The sequence below is a fragment of the Microdochium trichocladiopsis genome, assembly GCF_020744255.1.
Source record: "Microdochium trichocladiopsis strain MPI-CAGE-CH-0230 chromosome Unknown B0I36scaffold_2, whole genome shotgun sequence".
NCBI classification, from domain to species: domain Eukaryota; kingdom Fungi; phylum Ascomycota; class Sordariomycetes; order Xylariales; family Microdochiaceae; genus Microdochium; species Microdochium trichocladiopsis.
The window spans coordinates 448102-464515 of NW_025763545.1; the positions used below are offsets into that span (position 1 = coordinate 448102).

At 55.4% G+C, this 16414-nt stretch overlaps 5 protein-coding genes and 1 non-coding gene across 6 annotated transcripts; 3 read left to right on the top strand and 3 right to left on the bottom strand.

Moving 5' to 3' along the window:
• Window positions 1-870: 870 nt before the first annotated feature.
• B0I36DRAFT_380453 (fungal-specific transcription factor domain-containing protein) lies at window positions 871-4165 on the bottom strand. Its single transcript, XM_046160817.1, has 7 exons — window positions 3975-4165; window positions 3882-3909; window positions 3796-3813; window positions 3583-3716; window positions 1503-3520; window positions 1250-1406; window positions 871-1164 (listed from the first exon to the last, which is right to left on the bottom strand). Exons 1-7 carry the CDS (start codon window positions 4091-4093, stop codon window positions 1128-1130), a joined length of 2511 nt encoding a protein of 836 aa, XP_046016312.1. The 5' UTR covers window positions 4094-4165; the 3' UTR covers window positions 871-1127.
• A 2188-nt stretch (window positions 4166-6353) lies between these two features.
• On the top strand, window positions 6354-6458 carry B0I36DRAFT_t23. Its single transcript has one exon. It is a non-coding gene; the product is annotated as a tRNA-Arg (tRNA).
• Window positions 6459-7148: 690 nt separating this feature from the next.
• On the top strand, window positions 7149-8984 carry B0I36DRAFT_313503 (lipoyl synthase). Its single transcript, XM_046152635.1, has one exon. It carries the CDS (start codon window positions 7303-7305, stop codon window positions 8647-8649), a length of 1347 nt encoding a protein of 448 aa, XP_046016313.1. The 5' UTR covers window positions 7149-7302; the 3' UTR covers window positions 8650-8984.
• Window positions 8985-11011: 2027 nt separating this feature from the next.
• On the bottom strand, window positions 11012-11710 carry B0I36DRAFT_62746 (uncharacterized protein). Its single transcript, XM_046163115.1, has one exon. The coding sequence runs from the start codon at window positions 11609-11611 to the stop codon at window positions 11162-11164; it is 450 nt and encodes a 149-aa protein (XP_046016314.1). The 5' UTR covers window positions 11612-11710; the 3' UTR covers window positions 11012-11161.
• A 99-nt stretch (window positions 11711-11809) lies between these two features.
• Window positions 11810-12442, bottom strand: B0I36DRAFT_358930 (uncharacterized protein; the record flags this gene model as incomplete). The annotated part of the gene is made up of 1 exon (XM_046158043.1): window positions 11810-12442. The coding sequence occupies one exon, from the start codon at window positions 12440-12442 to the stop codon at window positions 11810-11812; it is 633 nt and encodes a 210-aa protein (XP_046016315.1).
• Window positions 12443-14168: 1726 nt separating this feature from the next.
• Window positions 14169-15365, top strand: B0I36DRAFT_313506 (uncharacterized protein). The gene has a single exon (XM_046152636.1). The coding sequence runs from the start codon at window positions 14174-14176 to the stop codon at window positions 14483-14485; it is 312 nt and encodes a 103-aa protein (XP_046016316.1). The 5' UTR covers window positions 14169-14173; the 3' UTR covers window positions 14486-15365.
• Window positions 15366-16414: the final 1049 nt, after the last annotated feature.

Consider the following 16414-nt stretch of genomic DNA (forward strand, 5'->3'; position numbering starts at 1 on the left):
CCACACTCTCGTTCCATGTGCCCCGAATTTTTCGTCTTGACTGTGATGTGCATGCACCATCTCCTTATTCGGATCAGCGATACGAGCTCTAGACCGTGATCATACGACGCAGCTCGTTGGAGCCGTGTCAAGTATTCAAGTTGCCTCTCCAGGCTCTCTGGTAGCCTTACAAATCGTCGTGTACACGAGCTTCTAAGTGTGACTCAAGAGAATCTACCGTGATGTATCACCGATCCGGGCTATCTGATTGGCTAGACCCTGCCCTCTGCCCGTCACCCAGCCCAAATCGAAGTTCTAGTTCGTATGCCAGGCCAGAGGAACTTGGTTCTGGTGAAGATGACAGCTCGTGCATTGAGATGCTTGTTCATATGCTACCGCTTGTCCAGGCGTAACTTGAGAATCCTTCCTTCGAGTCACCCGCACCGGAGCTGCGGGCTGGTCCTTGTGCTGGTAGGGCCCCGACGTTCTTCTGAGAAAATGTGTCGGATCTGATGAGACAACTGGAAAAAGACCAACATCATGGGGCGAAACTCTGTGACCTTGTCCTCGGATGAATCAGCATCACCAATTCAAGTGACTCGAGGCGGAGAATTAAACCCCGAGACTCCCTGTTGGAACTGGACAACCGACGTTGAGCTGGTGGAGCGAAATCTGGAAGGCGATGCCGGATCCGCCTGTGAGCCTTTCTATCGTTATCCGGTTTATTTCGTGTTCCATCTTGTCTAGAGTTCTTCTTGAAGTCCCCGCATGCGAACTCAAACTGCTGCTGCCCATGTGCAAAGGAAAGACACCGTCACCCTCTCTGGGGATGCAAGAGATTTGAGAAGTGCCATACTGTTCCCATTTGCGTCGAGAACCTTTCTAAGAATCGCGGAAATCCTTCTATTGAGAAGTATTATGGCCGTTGTTCCTGTTTCGTTATCACTGGCGCAGAAAAGGTGCGCCTTTTTTTGGGCAGGATATGTGCAGGAGGGGAAACATCCTCTTGATCCTCAAAGAGGTCTACTCCAACGAGCCCCTGGAAAGCAGGCTCGATAATTCCACTACCTCATGGTATCTGTTACAGGGAAATCAGCGACAAAATATGCCCCATGCGTCATAGTTTCTCTCTGGACTTCCCGCCAGTATCATTCCTGCTCCTCATGAACTCCAAAATACCGAAACCTAAGACCTCAAACAAATCAGCCAACAGATCTGACAGAAGGCTCGGCTTACCACACGGTCATGGGTCTGCAAAACAAATACCTACCAGTCATCCATCGCGATATCCGTGAATGCGCCCGGCAGACCGGAGGTCGTGCCCATGAACCCGACCGTGTTGTGACGATGCCCTTCGAAGCCCCCGGGTCTGAGGACGTTGCCGCCGTCGAGCGTTGACTCGTAGATCTGCTGGTTGTCCCAGGTCACTACCACCGATACAAAGCCCACGTTAGACAAACCTGGCACCAAGCCTTTTCAACAAGTTGTTACGGGTGGGGTGTATGAATCGGCACGAAACTCACTGGGGCTCAGGGGGAGGTATTGCTCAGATGATCCGTCTTCCACGTCCATGGGCTCCGCTGCCTGCTGATACGAGCCGCTGTACTGGAAAGCAGGTGGTGGCAGCGCTGCCGCTATCTCCGTGGTCTGCCTCCCGTGGGGTTCTTTCCGTTCTGGCAACGCCACTTGTTCTGGCGATACCGGAGTCAAGCCGAAGACCGACAGCATGTCTGCTGGCACGCCAGGAACCGCCGAGGCATTGTCGACAGCCGTGAGCGTGCGCGGAGCCGAGTCAAGAGGTGCGAAGTCTGGCTGCACTGATGATTTCTGTGTATTCGACAGGCGCCTGCTGGAAGGATTCGAGGCGTTGAGGCTCTTGATGGACTGTCCAGGCGGGCCCATTGATGGGTGTGAGAGAAAAGATTGGCTTCGCCTTTTCTCCTTGATGTGGTTCTTGCTCGTGCTCGTAAGGATATGGGTAGGCCTTGGCGCCGGCTCGACCCAGGTGCGAACAGTGTCGCTCATGGGAGCTGTCTTGAGGATCTTCTGCAAAGTTATGTTGGAGGTCTCGATCTGCCTACCCACATCGTTGACGTTTGCGGGATCCGGGTCGTGCTCTCGACGCCGATGCAATGTTACGGCGCACAGCAAAGAGTACTGCACAAATGAAGGGCAGTACAGTAGCTCGTCTTTCGCCGTAAGAACCTCGACAATCAGGGTGATTGCATCTGCAGAATGGTAGGCCATGTTTCTCGAAAGCCTGCTGCCCGCTGCGGAATTCCTTGTTGAGCCGGTTGCCTCGCCACTAGGAAGATAAGGGCGATGCAGGAGACACACAGCCGTGTGGTAATACAAGGACAACATAGCGCTCCAGAAATTATGGTCTGACTCAGACCACCGCAGTTGACAGTCTTGCATCCATTCTCCAAGAGCCATGTCACTCTGAATCAGGTCGAGAGCTGCGTTCCGTGGTCTGTGGCGATTAACGGAATACTGCTCAGAGAGGATCACGGTGATGATGTCGCAGAGCCGCACAAAGTCGAGGAAGAACTGTGCTTCTGTAGACGGTGCCGAGCGATTAATATCCACGGTATCGGCCTCATCATCGATCAGGTCGTCAGCCGTGGCGGGCTCGACGTCAGAATCTTCCAGCTTGATGATGCAAGGCCGGCCGAGAGTGATTGCAATCTCGCGGTCGCGCGTGTAAAGCGTCCACCAGATCCGCTTCCAGGTCCTCTTTTGGCTCCGGCTCAGATTCGAGCGCTCGATACTGCGGTGCATACCAGCCCCTTCTGCCACCGAGATCGCCACACTAATCCAGAAGAAGGAGTTGTCGGTGACGGCTGTCGGAGTCCCACAGAACCAGCTCATGAGAATGAGCCCTTGGATCATCTTGATCCGATCTGTTTCGTACCCGGCGTCATACAAGGCTTTGGCTCTGTCGTAGAATGTCTGCGATAATTGCTTCTGCGAGTCGACATTCCCAGAGACCCTCGGGTGCCTGCAGACGCGGGATCCTGCCAACATGATGGTCTGTAGGAGGAATAGCGACGTCGACTTGCTTGGATCCTCGTAGTCCCTCATGAATTGTGTTTTGTTGATGGCAGGCACGAGAGGATGAACCCACTTGAAGAAGGCAGCCACGAGCTCGTCGCGGATGGGCTTGGGAGGCAGGCGGAATGCGCCGCGCTGGTCCAATATGTCCATTTCGAGACTGTCAAGCCGCCTTGGACCGGCGGCACCAAGCTGTCCAAACCTTGCGGCCATGGGGTAATGCAACGGGTGATTGTGGTCGCGGATTATCCAATTCACACTTGCAGATTCGCCCAGAAAGGTGACCTGATCCGTCTCTCCTAGGTCTGGCACAGTGAACTCGGTCTTGTTCATTAGATCTCTGAGCATGGTGGCGGCAATAGTCTGGTCCTGCGCTTGCTCTTCTGTCAATGCTGGCATAGGGCCCTGCTCTGACATGTGGTAAAGAGTAGTTGGTGCTTGAGTTGACGTCTGAGCAGGGACCTTGGGAGCAATCACACTCTCGAGCCTTTAAATTTCTCAGTGTCAGCCGAGAGCCTGGTACAATGGGAGACAAGCTTGGGGACGGACCGGCGAGGCCCAGCAATTGAGCTGGAGTTCACGTTGGCTGCGAAGAGTGCGTTCCGCTGTGGAACTTGACATTCGACGCGAAAGGCTGCACAGTTCGTGCAGGGCACACCCAGCATCGAAACGTCGCATCTGACCTGTGTTTCACGGTCAATATTGCTAATGTCAGTCAATCTAATACTATGGCTAGAGAGGCCTGCATGACTCAAAACTCACCTTTCTGGCGTGGCATGTCTGAAGATGAGAGTTATGCGTCAGTGTACTGTCTGTCAGTTTGGAGCTTCAAGGGAACCATGACGCACTTCGCAAGCCTGTGCCGCTCTTTGCCGGCTATCACTCCACGTGCATCAGTTGTAATGGACCAGCGCGCGCTACACATGCAGAGAAGGACTTACCGACGGTATGTTGTGTGGGCGGCCGAAGTTCTCGCAGACTTACTCTCTGCTACTGGCGTAGTTTCCGACGTTCCGAGCGCGGCACTCGTTGTGCCAGTGTCGATGGTGGCGCTCGACATGTCGAAGAGGTTCCGCGGAGCTTAAGTAGATTGAGAGAAGATGTTGGCAAAGCCACTGCCTACAACTCCGCCAAAGCCCATGGCTTCTCGAGCGCGGTGGCCCCGCACTCGAGGGACTGAGAATGATGTTTTTGCCGTCCTTCAGTCCACGTAAAAGCGATGCGGGAGTGGCAGAGTGTAAGAACGAGACGCAGTGTAGCGTCTGAGGGTCGATTTCACGCACGTCGGGCTGCGCGAATGCAGTGATTCTGCTGGTTGTCTGGCTGGATTTGGCTTTGACACGCGGATGGCCAGTAGGAAGACCGGAAGCATGTCTGTCGGGTCTGGCTTGATACGACTGCAAGGCAGCGGCCGACGGGATGGACAGCCGACAAAGACGATCGCAGCCATACCACGTGACAGCGACAGCAAGGCGTCCCTGCCACAAAGGAGCACGATACAGCGTCGGCAGGAAGAGCGGGGAAGAACCGGGAGGTGCTTCCCGCTCACCAGCGCCGGCCCCGAACAGGACTGACGCCGACAGGCGTGACTTGACGGCCACCTTCCTGGTCATCCCTCCAAAGATGGGCTTGGTGTGGGGAGAAGATGGCGGGGACCCCGGCTGCGCATGTCACCCCCAGGTTTTGGTTCGGACAAGGGTCCTCGAGGATGATGCTGGTTAACGACCTCGGCCAGCGTGTGGTGCGCTCAGCTGTTCACGGAGAGCGGAACTTGACACAGTCTTTGTCGTCCACTTTCTATTTACATATGAAAATGGAGCGACTCAACATCGTACCCCTTGACCCTCTGCGTCTTCACGGCACGAGACAATGAGACGTTCACAGGACAGGGTCATAGTCGTCTTTTTTCAATTCAGCGAGCAGGCATGCTTTATGCGCGGGGACCCTGGTCGGACTTCGCGCATCCACTCATCCACCATTTCTCTCGTCAAGGCTAGAATCTTCTTGGGATCAATCCACCGCGTGTCTACACCCCCATACGTACTCTATCTAGGCCTATCTGTCCAAGTATAGAATTGCCTGTACGCAACGGTCACCACACTTTGATGCCTCTATTGGCTAGTTCGATCGCACCGATAGAATAAATGCGTTTCCCTGCTCGTGAGAAGCCACGAGTGATATACTACCATACACACAGTTGGAGGTTATTATGCTCGCGTGTAGCATAAGTCCAAAGGTGTTCAGTTTCCAGTTGTCCTTGGCCGTTCATTTGGTTCGGCTTGGGATCCACGAAGATGAGAAGGCGGGAGTGTCCGCTTGGGTGGGTCATGTATTAATCATGTAGCATCAGTCGCGCTTCGTGGTCGGAAGCAAAAGTGGTATCCTAGGTGCTCGGCTTGTTGACGAGTAATCTGTGCGTCTGGATATGCTCTGGTGACTCTTTTGGGCTGCCGAGACAACATCAAGAGCTTGTGATTGCTTCTATGCTGTCTCAGATCAGTTTAGCATAAGTAGAGCCTTCGAGATGCCTTCGTCACCATTGCCTGGCTTCTTGCCTAATGCTCCGACCCGTCTAGTTGATGCTGTCACTAGAAGAATTGCGTTTGTCAAGCTACGCCGTCAGCCAAGGTACCCCTCCATCCCTGCAAGCGTCGAAGGATACGGTGAGTCGCGTATCCCACTGGTGAGATTGTCCAGGATATCATCAGTCTCCTGAGCGCGCCTTGGTGGAGGACACAGTGCGGAGTCAAATACGCATGTCACTTCTAGAGCGGAATCCGTTCGCCCTTGGTGTAGGACAGAGTCCAGGATCGCTGATTCATATGTCACATATACATAGCAGGTCGTGTTCACAAGGAGATTGCGAGAAGCAAGTCGTCGAATATCTTGCTGGTGTAATCTAGAAGGGAGACAACCAAATGCAGTGCTTCTATGCTTGGTCTGAGAGCTCACAAAATCTGTGAAGTTCTGGAAGCCGATTTTCAGAAGTGGTCTGAGGTGTAAAGGCTCTTGTTCTCCATCGTCAGCTCCTATGCAAATATTTGTCAAAACGAAGCAGCCAATATTTCGACCGCTCATGGGTGCTGATGTTTTACACGGCTTGAAGATAGCTCCGTAGAGGTTGCGTGCGCCTGGTTCAATACTGGAAGGGTGCGTGCAATGGTCGTCCACGACGAGCTGCAGGAACCTCACTTTATCGCCATGTATGTTGTAGTTCAATTTCTGGACGCCAGGAAACATTAGGCGGCTCTTCAAGTGTTATCAAGCACGTATGTATGCCTATAGACGGCACGGCTTTCATCCAATCACCTCAAATATCTGGTCTCGTGGCCCAATGGCAAGGCGTCTGACTACGACGAAGCATGATACAAACATGCTTCAAACACGCAATCAGGAGATTCTGGGTTCGATCCCCAGCGAGATCAGTTCAGCAACTTTCTTTTTGGCCTCGAGGAAAGGCCCAGGCAATGTCCTGAACGAAAATCTAGTCTTTTGGGTGTGCGAAAAGCTATGCGTGCTGGGTCCCACACCGGTTCCACTTCTTGCCCGATTAGAGCAGGTGCGGGTCCTGTACCGTGTCATTGGGCCCGGTGCCACATGTGGGGCCGTCGGCTGACCCAGGTTGTCGTTTTGCAGGCCATCCCTTCCAGACTGGAGGAACAAGTTCCTTTTTGTCTCTTGTGAAATTCCTCCTTGATGGCAAGTATCGCAGTAATCAAGCCCCGTCCTTTTGGGTGTTGACAATTCGCGCGTTTTGTTAATGGTTGGGAACAGACTCAACAAGCGGGAAGTTCCGGGACCAAGCCGGCGGCGGAACCGAACCTGAGTGGATGGGTGAATGGTGTGCAGTGACTGGTTGCAAGTACTGTCCAGCAAAGAGAAATCGTCGTCGTCATCATAGCGCAACATGCACTGCCAGCGCGATCTCGGAGGGCTGCTCTGTCTGTCTCATCGACACTCAATTGTAAGTGATGCCAACCAGCTGTTGGGACCTTGGTATCGTGTCCCGTCAGTACCCGGGCGTTGCCGGTGACCAATGGCGGGCTAAGTGAGTGGGGCTCTGGGGGGCGAAGGGTCCTGCGACCAATCTGCGCATGCGGAAGTCGACTGTGAACATTTTGATGAGCAATCAAGCAAGCAACCCTTGGGAAGGAATCGACAAGCGACAAGCCTGCCACTGTCGAGCGCGAGGCCATCACCGACACCGACGCCGACACCGACGCCGACACCGTGACCGCAGCATCCAGAGCCTCATTGACATTGCCCGCCATGGCTGCCCCGGCAGCATCGTTGCACCGCATGCGTGCGCCTCTCCAACGGGCCCTGAGGGCCTCCCTCACATCATCGCGAGCCTACGCCACCACCGTGTCGACACCCTCAGCAACAAATGCCCAGTCCTCACCGTCGTCTTCGTCGTCTTCGTCGTCCTCGGCACCTTCAGGCACCGCACAGCAACCCAACGTCACAATCCTCTCGGCCGACGGCAAGCCGCGGCGGCCAACATACTTCAAGGACACCACGATAGCCTCGTTTGGGGACTTTGTCGGCGCGCAGCAGGACGTGCCGCTGGCCGCAACCGAGGCGTACGAGCTCAAGACAGTAGAGGTCGGCCCGGCCTCGAACCGGCGGACGGTCACGCGGCTCCCGCCATGGCTCAAGACGCCCATCCCGGCGGGCAACGACAACTACAAGCAGATCAAGAAGGACCTGCGCGGTCTGGGCCTGCACACGGTCTGCGAGGAGGCGCGGTGCCCCAACATCTCCGAGTGCTGGGGCGGCAGCAACAAGAACGCCGCCACGGCGACCATCATGCTCATGGGCGACACGTGCACGCGCGGCTGCCGCTTCTGCAGCGTCAAGACGAACCGCAAGCCCCCGCCCCTCGACGTCCACGAGCCCGAGAACACGGCCGAGGCGCTCGCCCGCTGGGGGCTCGGCTACGTCGTCCTCACCAGCGTCGACCGCGACGACCTCGTCGACGGCGGCGCCCACCACTTCGCCGAGACGATCCGCCGCATCAAGTCCAAGAAGCCCGGCATGCTCGTCGAGGCTCTGACCGGAGACTTCCGCGGCGACCTGGACATGGTAGAGATTGTCGCCAAGAGCGGCCTCGACGTGTACGCGCACAATGTCGAGACCGTCGAGGAGCTCACCCCTTACGTCCGTGACCGCCGGGCCACGTTCCGCCAGAGCCTGGCTGTCCTCGAGCATGTCAAGAAGGTGCGCGGCGCCGAGGGCATCATCACCAAGACGAGTCTGATGCTGGGCCTGGGCGAGAAAGACCACGAGATCGAGGCGGCGCTGCGGGAGCTGAGGGCTGTCGACGTTGACGTGGTCACGTTCGGCCAGTACATGCGCCCCACCAAGCGCCACCTCAAGGTCGAAAAGTACGTCACGCCGGACGAGTTTGAGAAGTGGCGCAAGCGCGCCATGGAGATGGGCTTCCTGTACGTTGCCAGCGGACCCTTGGTGCGGAGCAGCTACAAGGCGGGCGAGGCGTTCATCGAGAACGTCTTGCGGAAGCGTGCCGGCGAGAAGATGCCGGTCGCGGGCACCGACGTAAAGCTCAATGACGCCGCGGCTGTAGAGGAGATTATGAAGAGCGAGTCGGCGTAAGCTCTCGCTGTGATGGCGGGGTTTCCTCCCCGTTAGAATGGTTGATCATCCCCCTTGACAAGGAATGGATGACGTCGACTTGTAACCATATTCAACCAGGGCATATCATTTTTCAACCAACACGACTCGGCGTTATGCTTTTCGCAACTGGGATCATTTCACAAGATAACGAAGACGGTGGCCAAGGTCGGATTGGCTGCCGACGGGGAAACGGGCAGAAGGAGAGGGGTTCAGGCTAACAGGTGGTCCATGGGGGTGTTTATAGAGCATCACAAGTACAATATCTTCAACAAGATATTCCGGATCACATTCCAATGCATTCCCGATACTTCCATTCCATGCTTGTCCCGGTCCACGTCTGCCCGCCGAGCTCGGGTTGTGCTGTGCCTTGTGCCTTCAGTTCTGAGCAAATCCCCCCTAAAGACGACAAACGGTCAAATCACACTGGCGCGGCTGGCATCTAAGCAAATCTGAACGGTACATACTGTTAAATGCCTCACATGACGGATGTCCACAATGAAGAGACATTGCTCAATGAAGGGGGGTTATCACTACCATCCGCGGGTCGGCAAGCGAGCCGGTCAAACCCTCGGGCAAAGGTCACCAGCTGCGGAACTTTCCATAAAACTTCCAGAAATGCATGCGCGTTCTTCAGAGCAACCCAAAATAGGCAAGTGGACAGCTGACCCAGTAAGAATCTATCAAAAAGACGCAGCAAAAGGGAAGACAGACGCCACTTCGCCGTGCAGGTGCGCTCGGGGCTTCGTTCGTCCAACGCACCGTCATGCATCTTAGACGCCACGCGCGCGGACATGCGTCTTCTTTTTTTTTTCGGGTTTTTTTTCCTTGTGCTTCTTTGGGCGCAAGTAGAGTTTTGTCGGCGGCTCATGGAAACTTCGCCCGATCTTTCGGAATCTAGCCCGGGGCCCGGGGAATGTACTAAGCTTCTTTAAGCAATTGCACCAAATATTGCATGACTCTCTGTTGTGCCCTTCCTGTATTTTCCCATTTTGGGGAGGGGTCAAAGTTTTGTCTGGCTTGACTTTTCCCGATCTTGGTTTGTGGCTGATTGTGACCTTGGCTTGAGTTTTTTTTTTTTTCCCTGGACAAAGGGGATACTTCACGCGTGCGCGCGCTGATGCTCGGTCTTGACCGCAGAAAACCGGTGTTTCGATGGGAATTTTCAAACAAGACCAGGTACTAAATTTAGACTTTCTCCTTTTACCCTTCTAAGTGCAGGCACAGGTACAGGCACAGCGACAGCACATGCAAGCCGTGACTTGGCGCCGGGTTCAGCCCTCGCAGCCACCCCGCCTCCCCTCTCTCTCTTTTGCATTCCTTCTGCGCCTTGATGCTTTCCGTCCTCGGGAAAACGGATGGCACTAGACCCCGTCAACCAACGGAGCTGTTCCGGCATAGGTAGTAACCCTTCTACCATCTTGAGAATTATGTATCCGCCGGCACACTTCGCCGAAAGTCTAAAAGTTCTGGATAAAGCTCGTCCCGCAACTCTGAAGAACACACAGTGCAAGCCTCGGATCCTAGCCCAATATGGAAAATGAAAGCACAAGGCTGAACAAATAGACGCCGCAGAGGGGGGCAGATGGTAGAGACATAAAGAAAGAGAAAGAAAAAAGCCGCGCGGCAGGCATCCTCAAGTCTTCTCCGTGGCCAGTATAATCGGGTTGCCAGTGTCTCCACCACCGAGCACCAACATGAGTGTATGCGTGTGTACGTGCAAAGATGTCATGGGGTTTTCGGGACTGGGAAAGCCATCACGAGCATTAATCGCACATTTGCGCGCGCAATCACTTTGGTATGCGGGCGTCATGGCAGAAACGCCAAGTGGCTGAGAGAGTGAGCTGTGAACTTGGTTCGTCGTTGTACAATTAAGTCTAGGTGGCTGCTCCGTGGCGAGAAGGTGCCGAGCGCAAGGCTCCTTGGCTCCCTCGCAGTGGTTTCGTACAATTCAGCATTGTCATGTGCAGAGAACAGAAGGTTCTAGCGGGGATCAATGCGGCATGCAAGCAACCCGGCAGATCGGCGTGCGCGCGGCCAGGGAGACAGACACGTGCATGGTCAAGAACCACGGCCTAAAAACGACAATGACGGGAGCAGCGAGCAATTGTGTTGTGGACAACGGGTGTATTCCAGCGCTGTAGCAGCGCATTGATATGTAAAGGTTTTCTGGTTGTGTTTTCTTTCCACTCATCGTCCATCCTCGTCTCCTTATTCATTGCATATGGTCTCATCCCCAGATACACTCTCCATATATACGTCCCGCCCCTGCCATCCTCTCAGGGTATAAATGGTATGAAACGAAGAAGAAAAAGATAGAATGGTCCAAAGGTGGTTTGTTGATGAAGAAGAAATGGGGGTCCGGCAAGAAACCAAGAGATCTTGGGACTTCTCTGCATGTGACAACAGCTTCGGTGAAGATGCTGTTGGTTGTTTGTACTGGGCGGGTAGTCTTTGGCAAGACAACCTCGCTTCGCAATACAACGAGGATTGCTTAGCAACGATGGGGTATCTCAAGAAAACACGAAGGCAAAGAAGCGAAGCAGGAAAGTATAAAGAGCGCCGTTCGTGGTGTCCGTGGACCACTGCTCGAACAAGCTGCAAAGCCGTTAGAGCAAGGTGCGCAGGACAATGGTGAAAGTGTTTCAGTTGAAGGTTGTAGCCGTGGAATGCCAGCCGGCAGGGCGGTGCGCCAGCCCCGCCGGTTCATTGAAACATTAAGGGATGAAAGTCTGTCTAATCCGGTATGCAGAAATCGCCAGGCCCTTGAAAAACTCCGATGGTGAACCCAAGAAGTTGAGGTAGAAGAAAAAGAGTTGTTGCTGAACTCGTGTATGTTTGCGTTGCGAGACTGTTTTCGGGGCCGTCCGCCGGCCAAGCATATAAGTCCAAGGTGTGCCCATGATGACGTTGGGCAGAGCCCGTGAGATATTGGCGTCAACATGGTAGAAGTGAATCATAGATCGTTCAAGATTCGTTGCAAATAAAAAGTTATTTGTCGCGCAACAATGTCGCGACTCAAATGACGGCTCAAAAGGCCGTGTGCTGAATGTGGATGGCGGTGTTGAACCCGAAGAAAGTCTTCAGGCTGCACAGCCATCTTCCGTCCTGCCTCCTGGGCAAATAGTCATGGGCTGACGATTTACAGCATCGCAGCGACAGCCATGCCAGCAATACCAGCAATGACGACGTGGGCGGTGCCAAGAACACCAGCGCCGTTGGTGGGAGCAACGGAGGGAGTTGTGGTAGGTCCCTTAGTGGTGGTGGAGGTGGAGGTGGGCAGAGTGATGGAAGCGCTGGACCATGAGCCGGTCGGGTAGTACGACTGAGAAGTCGTGTTCACGGCGTAAGAGGTGAAGGCGGTCGACGTGCTGACCTTCTGCAGGGTGATGTAGTGGGTGAGCGTGGTTGTCGAGGTCGAGGTCGAGTAGACGACATCGGCGAACGCAGCAGCGGGCAGGAGTGCCGCGGTGATGAGAGTAGACAATTGCATTGTGAAGAGTGCTGGAATGCAATGTTGCAACAAGGGATGTGTCTCGGTTGAGCTGGCACGTGGTGCTAGGGCTGAGATACTGAAGCGATGGCTGCTTGCGCGCGTGGAGCTGCGACTGGCGAGTGAGGGTTGCTGAAGGGATAGGTTTTGTAAAAGTACTCGGTACTTGAAGTGGAGGATGCGATAGTCGTCACGAAAGCGAAGAGTAGACTCTGCCAACGAAGTCTTGTAGTACGTGAACGGATTGGTGATCTGGGGAAGGAGGAGAAGGAGTAGGCGCATCAGGTGCGCTGGTGTGGGCGGCAGTGCGCATATAACGACGACGGGTAGCACAGCGCCATGCAGGTCTGGCTTCGGGGGGGTCGACGATCCCACTCATTGATACTCAGCCAGCAGCAGCGCGCGAAAAGAGAAGGAGACCGGGCGGCCCTGCTGGCGGGCTTGAGTCGCAAGTGAGGCCCAGAGCTAGAAAGCATGACTAGACCGGGGTGTTGAGGGGTGTGAGTGGGCCACGGCACTGCAAGACCTGCTTGGCTAGTGCCAGGGACAGCGCCAGGAACAGGCTAACTGCAGGGGGGTGTGTTCCTGCGCCAGGTCTCTCATTGCCAAGGGGTGTCTCCAGCCCCATCTTGAGTGTACCCAGTCCTGAGTAACCAACGCTGCTTGACCCTATATTATGGAGCAGACTTTTCTCGCCCGAGCGGCTCGACTGCTGGAGTATTTGGTTGCGGGGGGGCCGCTTCAGAAGACAGCTGGTAACCTCTTCTAGGCCTCTTGTCGCAGGTACATGAGGTAGCATAGGACCGCCCACTGTTTCAAGTGTATTCAGAACATGCAAACCATTGCGCCCACGTCGCGGTGAGGGGTGACAATGTGCGTTTCGCGCTGTCTGCTGGTCGGGCACCAGCTGGGCATGGCATGGAAAGGCGTTGGCGTGATTGACGTGGCGAACTCTGACCGACCTGGCGGGTGAAAACTCTTTTAGGTCCTGTCGCGGCGGTCAATCTCTGTCGGCCCGTAAAGGCTTTCTGTTACTCGGGAGCTGAATGAGTGCCTCGACAGCGATTGGCGAGTCGTGTCTGGGTGTGATGTGGCGAGAGGAAGAGCCGTCCGTAGGGACTGGACTGCATGAAATGGAGCCTGTCGCCCGCCCAAGACCCAGAGTCTGTCTACGGACCCACCCACTGATGGCAAGCGGCTTCTTGCTTGTGCTTGTGCTTCCTCCGGCGATTCTCTCGTCTCACTTGTATTACTACGGTGCCATGAGCTGTGGCCAGCCTACCTGGTGCCTTGCTCCGTGTGCTCGCCCTGTGTCGCAGGTAAATTTGCGCTGTCAAGTGTTGTCGGTTCGGGCTGTGGCCGTTGGGTCTCGGTGCAAGAGATGGACAGCGAGCGGGCTAGGCCAGATGGCCCAGTGGCCAGTGTTGCCGACGCGCAGCAGGCCCGTTGGGCGCGTAAAGCGCGCTGGACTGGTGTCACGATGGCGGTCAGGCATTGTGTTTGCTGTGTTCTCTCCCAGGCCGAGGAGGGGCGCGGGAATTTTGATCGCTGGGGAGGACGGGCTTGGCTGAGATTGAAGGAGAAGGTCGCTGGGCCAATTTCCGAGGGGCCTTGGGTTGTCGCTGGGGTCTGCAAGAGAGGCCTGGCTGGGCGCGCAGAGAGGATCTTGATTGGCCGAGAGGCGGGATCGTGGCCAGGGCCGAGGGTGGTTGTTTTGGCGACGCCCACGATCTGGATGTGGGCTGTCATCGTCCCCTTCCCCAGGCGCACTGCTCACTCGCAGGCAAGGCGCGGGCCTCCTTGCTGCCAGGCACACAAAAAGCAGGGTCACTCGCCCCTTGTGCCTGGCGCTAGGCCCAATGGGGAGCTCCTCCCATCGTGGCTGCCACGGGCCCATGCCAATCGTGCATGTCCACAAATCACCTTAATCTTACTCACTGCAGCACGCACTCCAGTCTCTGCCCTCTCCATCGCCTCACCCCACAAACGGAGTATGTCATCGCTGCAGCTGTCATGTGCCGCGCCACTGCTGGCGCCCGTCAGACTTCTATCTTGAGAGTGGCTTTGCCTTCCTGCTCCTCCTGGCTTCGCTCATCCCACACTGGACCACGGTTCTCGACCCAGGCGCACGTTGAACACCCCTCACCGCGCTCTCCATTGCGATGCGCGCAATCTGGCCGATGCCCACCAAACAGGAGTTGGCCTGAGCACCAAGGCGTGTTGGCGTGCTCATGGTCCTGGCAAGTGTGGTCCCGTCACTCACGCGACCCAGCCGCCAATCAAACTGCCCTGCTAGCATTGCCTAGGAGCTCATGGCGACTGTGATAGTGGGATGGCCATCGCGCCATCCCCCAGACTAGACACTCTAGCTCTGCGGGCAGCAAATTGACAGCACGACACCACCACAAGACCTGTTGTCCTCGCGATCGATCCATGGGGCTTTGACATGCTGCTGTCGTTGCTGATCCAACGGCTCGTCGTGGCCCTGCCATACACACACACACACACACATCTGCCAGATCGACACGCTTCTGCTGCCAGTTGTTGACGCCCCACTGTGGCTACAGAATGACGATCACTCTTCGTCGAGTCACTGCGTCAACAGAAGTTGTTTGCCCTGAGTGTGAGCCGTGATCCTACTGGACGCTTTCGCACTGCTTGGCCATGCCATTTCCACTCCAGCATCGTCATCTGAGGACTGACAACAGCACTAGCGCGTGGGTCTGCAAAGCCGGCGGATGCCCATCGTAGTGAGCCGTGTTCTGCGCCCTACTCAAGCGGACCTCTGAGGCTGTTCTTCACATCTGCAGCCATGCGTGGCACGGTTGGTCGAGCGCCACGTTTTCACCCTGCGCGCTGCCCGTGGGCCGAAGCTGACATGCACAGTTCCACGTTGTCTATGGCACATGGAGGCTTTCCCCTGTGTACGATCACCAGCCGTGCAGCCAGTGACGTGTCAGAGATACACAGCCATTTGCGCGCATTAGCTAGTTACACCGCTGGTTGCACGAGCGTGACAGCGCAAAGTTTGGAGTCTGGCCCAAGCCACAATCTATCAGAAGCGAGGGCTCGGGTCGAAGCAAGCGTCGCCAAAACCAGTGCTCGGCACTCTGACGATCATAGCTCAGGATCTCTAACAATGATAGCTCAGATTGAAACGCAGCCGCCAGAACCTTGCGCGAGAGGCACTGAATCTCTTGGGACCTGTATGCATGGAGCGATCAAGCCTCGACGAGAAGCGGCCTTGCCGTTCTGTTAATGCACATGCGCAAAACGTGGCAAGCATAGCAGCACACAAGCCCACACCACCACAAGGGGCACTCCAAGATGACCGTTGCAGCCTGCGTGCCATTGGTCTGACTCCCAAACGTCTGAAATTCTCGAAACGTATTTCATGAGTGCTGGGTTCTGACTACTGCATTTTGTGAGGAATCACTCTTTTGACTGATGCTTTCCTGGGGTCCTGGTATGTTTGCAAAGCTGAGACGAGTCCGGTTTCCAGATGTTTCGCCATTGCCTGAACCCCACCACGGCCAACACCACCGTTTGTGGATTGAGTTTGATCCAACCCTGCGACGTTTCGCCAGTCGCCGACCCACGATTGTTTTGATGTCTGGCTGTTTCTCGATGACCGGACTAGATCCTGGCTGTAGCGTCCATGTGACCCCCTCCATTATCGCTGAAGGTTCTGAGACACGGCCGCACCATTGCCAAAAGCATACCGCAGTTGCTCGCGAAGGTAGGAGGGCAGGACTGACAGTCCCATGCTATTGAAACCCTCTGAAAAAGCCCAGACTATGAGAAGAGCATGAGAAGGGCACGTGCTGGCAGAGAGTACTGAACGCACGTGGCGATGCAAGGCGTCAGATGGCACATGCATGGGCCAGCCGACTTGCTGATGAAGGATTCGGATCAGAGCTTTGTTCAAAGCACTTGGACGACTTTGGCCAGCGAGGTTCTCCAGTTCTGAATTTTGCCCTGGCAGGGCGTCGTAAGGTTGTGTGTTTCAAAATTTTGAACTCGCTGATTGGTCCCATCAGTCAATCTCATGGCGAAACCCTCACGTCGAGAGGTTAAGCACGTCGAAGGGAGACAAGGGCATTACTCAGATAGTCACTGCAGAGCCGATAATCGGATTCCTGTGGTCAAGAGATCCAGAAGAGCACGATAAATGCTGCATTCAGCTGCGATGTACTGGCACCATCGCCAGGACATAGAAATGGTGCTTACACCCACGCTCCGGGGTCGAAGCAG